General features: G+C 27.2%; 1 protein-coding gene across 1 annotated transcript; it reads left to right on the top strand.

Moving 5' to 3' along the window:
- The first annotated feature begins 2,917 nt into the window (after positions 1 to 2,917).
- On the top strand, positions 2,918 to 4,975 carry LOC107948210 (uncharacterized). The gene is made up of 2 exons (XM_016882674.2): positions 2,918 to 4,376; positions 4,768 to 4,975. Exons 1-2 carry the CDS (start codon positions 3,875 to 3,877, stop codon positions 4,818 to 4,820), a joined length of 555 nt encoding a protein of 184 aa, XP_016738163.1. The 5' UTR covers positions 2,918 to 3,874; the 3' UTR covers positions 4,821 to 4,975.
- Positions 4,976 to 5,196: the final 221 nt, after the last annotated feature.

Raw genomic sequence — 5,196 nt, 5'->3', positions numbered from 1 at the left:
GTTTGAGTTAGATACTTGAACTTTTTTTTGGTCAAATCAAGTACCTAAACTTTATTCCGTAATCCAAACTAGCCCTTGCTATTACAATTTTTATAAAAATTGATTGTATTATGATATACAATTTTTATATCAAATTTTTAATATTTTAAATGTGGTTAGCGAATGTATACTTTATTTCAAAATACAATAATATTTATTATTATTAAAATTTAATTTTTTTACAATCTTTTACAATTTTTAATGATTTTATAATTTTCTACAATATTTTACAAATTCTAATAATTTTTTATAATTTTTATTACTTTTTACTATTTAAAAAAATTTAACATATTTTTTATTTTGTAAAAAGAATATAATTTTATTTATATTTTTATAATTCTTTTATATTTTTAAATATTTTTTAGTATATGATCACAGTATTAAGGAATGTCACGTGACAATTTATGATTGGTTGAATATCTCAATCAATTTTTTTAACGTCCGAAAGGATAATTCAAGAACGTTCGATAACTTTAAAGACTGAATTGAAAACAACTAATAATATCTAAAATGAGAAAAATAATTTACTTCAACTAAAATGTGTACTAAAATTTTTTAAAACACTTAAATTTTTATTATTTTAGTGCTTATATTATGAGCCAATAGATTTTCTAATTGAGCCAAGATAAAAGAGATTGGCCTCAAGAACAAATAGCGTTGGATTCCATGACAGAAAGAAAGAGGTCACGGGAAAAAAATCACGCCTGTGGACCTGCACGGCCCACACGTGGGCCCATAAAATCTGCTTTTACGGTTTTGCCCGGAGCCACTCCTTCCACCACACAGAAATACACCTCGTGACCAACCCACCAACCGGAAAATGCCAAGTTGGCAGTCACCCATGGTCCGCGTGTGTCAAACCGTATGGCTGCCTCACCTTCATTTGGTGCCCTGCTCGTAACGAAATCATTGCCCCCCTCCACAAACTCAGAATTGTGTCTGGGTCAGTTCTGGTTACTGTCCCACTCTCCTGTCCCCAAGTGGCCAAAAGGTAAATAAATTAAAACATATATTATATATGAAGCCAATACTTTTAAGTTATTACAACAATAATGATATTAACAAAATCATTTGATCTATTAATATAAAAATATAATAGTAGGGTTGGATAGATAAATATAAAAATATAATAGTAGGTTTGGATAGATAATGCGTTTATTTATAATTAATGTAAAAATAATAATAATAATAATAGGATTAAATACTGTAATAATACTATAGCGTAAGATAAAAAATAAATTAAATACGCCGCATGCTACCGTCCATCCAAACTCACTCTAAAATTGAATAAAAAATTTACATTTATAATAGATACAATTATATGAATAAATTTAACGTTTAAATTATTAAAATATATAATTATACAAAAAAATTATAAAATTGTGCAAAAATACAAAATAGTTTTACACTATTGTAATCACTCCTCATAATATATATACACAAAACTACAAATTTTACAATATAAATATATATGAACATACAAATATAAAAAGTTGTAATGTCTAGATAACTTAAAAAAAAAAAACCATGAGAGACAAATATTACATACATGAATAAATGCATGAGGACTCGAAATAAAGATGCAAGAAAAATGTGAAAATCAGAGCTGTGGAGGGTATAATTACATGTTTGACCTTCACTTACTAATCTGGCTAGATGGGGGACTCTGTCTGTATTGAGTTATATGGAGTGACAAAAATGCCCTTTCCTTGTCTAAACTAACCCTAATTTATGATCATTAGAATTAGGGTTTAAGAGTTGGTGACAATAACTTTGCTTTGCCTTTGAGCACCATCCTAATTGTGATGAGATTCGAACAACAAAGATTGTGACTGATTGATCCTTCGGTCCATATAACAATTTGGTTAGGGACCATTTTCAAATATAATTTGTTTATAAGGTATAAAAATAGTTTATCATATTAATTTTATTTTCGAAATTGAATAAATTGGTTATTCTAATAAAAAATATAGTATTTTAATCTCTATTAATTTCGAAAGTGAGCAATTAAGGGTAATTAACCACAACTTAATGTTATCCATAAATTTTACATGATTTTTATTGGTATAATAATAAATTTAGCCTTCAAAATTTACACATTTTATCAATTTTGTTCTAATTCAACAAATTTACCTCGCAATATTTGAGTAAATGTTGATGTTGAATTCGTTGATTTTTTTAGAATTAAGACCAAAAATACAAAAATATGTTATTATACCAATAAAAATATGTATAATTGATAGAAGACATTAATATGATTAATTATATTTAATTGCTTACTTTTGAAATTAATAGGGTTTAAATTACTTCATTTTTTTTGAAATAATTAATTTACTTAATTTCAAAATTTAAATTTGTTGATGCACAGTATCAACAGAAGTGAAAAAGGGGAGACAAAATAATCTTAAAGAAGGTTAAGAGTAGGGAGGAAGAAACTTTCCCAGGAAGAAGATAAAGAAGTAGCTTGTTTAGCCTCCTCCCCCAAATGGAATGATTGGGGCTATTTAAATCATGTATATTTCAAGTCGAGTAATCGGGTCAAGTTATTATAAATTTTATTATAATAATTTAAAAAAAACTTATATAAATAAAATTTTATCATGAGTTGTGCCTAACCCCACAATTTACCTTTGCATTTGTAGGAATATTAGAGATTGATAAACTATTTAAGAAAGCTTTAATTGTATGGTATTTTTAGTTTAATTAAGATAGAGAAACATGTATAGATGCTATCCAATCTAAGATTCCAAATATTTTGTTTTTAGTTATTCTATTATTTTCCAACATCCACATGACATATAACAAATTCTATAATTATGGGTATGAAAACAAGTCAAATAATACAAATAATTTTGGACAACATCATACTCAATGGACCACACCATGTCCATTATGGTCTTACCACTTATATCTCAACACTATAAGTACTTACTAATATTATATATGTCAACACAACAAATTTTAAACTATGTCACCTTACAACAACCTAACATTCAACTCATGTTCTTTATTTCCATCAAAATGACAATTCATAAATGCATGTCCCCTTTAGTTTTTTCTATTCTACGTAAAATGTTAAAATATGAAAAAATTTTCAATAATACTCATTATTTTAATTTTTTTAGTTTAAGTTTTAAATGTCATATCGATTCCAATATGAACTAAATTTTAAACACATATACTTTTCAGATAGATAATATGGACTTGAAATTCTTTCTAAAATTTTAATGACCACCAAGGGCAAATTCAAGGCCACAAGGATGGTATTATAAATTAATGCATGGTAATATTCAAATTTACCCCCTAAAACTAAAACAGTTATATTTAGTTCCTTTAAAAATGATAAAATTATATACCAATTCGTATTAAAATTACACTTTAACCTCTTAAAAAAATTATAATTCAATTCTGACTCTGTAAAAAAATTCTAGATTCTCCCCTAATGACTTCCTTTTTTAAACATGTAAAATCTAAATTAACATGTAGCAAAAAAAAAAAGATAACTAAATTGACCAAAAAAAGACTTAATTGATAGAAGAAGTAATACTTAAAGGAGTAAATTAAAATATTCCAAAATTTAAGAAACGCATCGAGTGTAATTATCCCTAATAATTGATGTTATGTTGTGTTATACCAACCGAGGACAAAAGAGTCATCTCTCATAATTTTTAAAACATTTTTTTAATGAAATACTATTTTTTTCCACATATTTTTTGTTTTCATCCCCTTCTCCCATCTCCTCTAATAAGCTAACACACCCATTTTCCTCCAAGTACCTTTCCATTTCCCCCCATCTTTTTTTTCTTTAATTTCCTTTTATTTTTTCCATCTTTCTATGCAAATTCGAATATCATCCATGGCAGTTCCCAGCAGTACCATAAAAATCAGACCCTATTCAACAAAACAACACCTTCATTTCTTCCTCTTCATAATAATATTTTCCTTCCTCTTTTTACCCTCTTCTTTTTCATCGGCCTCTTCTCCTTCAATCCACGATCTTCTCGTTTCGAGAGGGTTACCGGCAGGTTTGCTCCCAAAAGAAGTGAAATCTTATACCCTTTCAGACAATGGAACCCTGGAAGTATTGTTGGACGAACCCTGCTTGACAAAGTACGAGAATAGGGTGTTTTTCGACAGTGTAGTGAGGGCTAACCTTAGCTATGGAAGCTTGATTGGGGTTGTGGGGTTAAGCCAAGAAGAACTGTTCCTTTGGTTGCCTGTTAAAGACATCATCGTTAATGACCCGACATCCGGTCTCATCTTGTTTGACATTGGACTTGCTCACAAACAGCTTTCTTTGTCTCTTTTCGAAGATCCTCCTCTCTGTAAACCTCAAGGTATATATCAATCTTCCTTTTTCATTTTCCATTTTTTCATCATTTAGGTTACACTATGAAATCAAATAAAAATAAATTTTCTAACAACATAATTTATTTGGAGAATTAAAGACAGCTTTGGATTTTTAATGTTTCCAGTTACATTCATTCAGTGAGTCAGTGACTTCTGTTTTCTTTCTTTGTCAGTTCCCTTTTTTTCTTTTTTTTTTTCTTTTTTTTTGTCTATTTTTCCGGTTAAAAAATAGAATTTTTTTTATAATATAAATACAAAAAAATATTATTTACATTTTAAAAAATAATTTAAATATATTGAAAAATAAGCATTTTTTTCTTTTATGTTTACTTTTTTTTATTTGAAGGACTAATAAATAAATATTGTTTTTTTTTTCAGGAATATTGAAGAATAATGTGAGGAAGGAGAAAGGATTTGAGGGTCTTAGATAGGAAAATGATATTCCAATGCTAGTGTCAACTTTTGTTTTTGTGTTTTCTTTTTTACTAATTGTATACTAAAATATAAGTAATTTTAGGAGTTGTAATTAAAGAAGTGACTTGTTGGAATCTAATTTCCTAATCAAATTAGAAGGTTTATTTTTTAATTTTGCCCTTTTTAATCCATTTAAGATTACAACCGTAGCAATTAATAATTTCTTATTTATCTCTCCACTACAATAATTCATCATTTTCAAGTTTATTTAAGGAAAAAAAATCTCCTCTTAATTATATATTTTTTTCTTTATTTCTTATTTTTAATTTTCTCCCAAATATTGAAAGAACCAAATTACCTAAAATATTTTAATTTTATGATGAAATTTGGTAA

Source organism: Gossypium hirsutum, chromosome A11 (genome assembly GCF_007990345.1).
Source record: "Gossypium hirsutum isolate 1008001.06 chromosome A11, Gossypium_hirsutum_v2.1, whole genome shotgun sequence".
Taxonomy (NCBI): Eukaryota; Viridiplantae; Streptophyta; class Magnoliopsida; order Malvales; family Malvaceae; genus Gossypium; species Gossypium hirsutum.
Note: the sequence above shows the minus strand (reverse complement) of the source record. Positions and strands in the feature narration are given on the sequence as shown.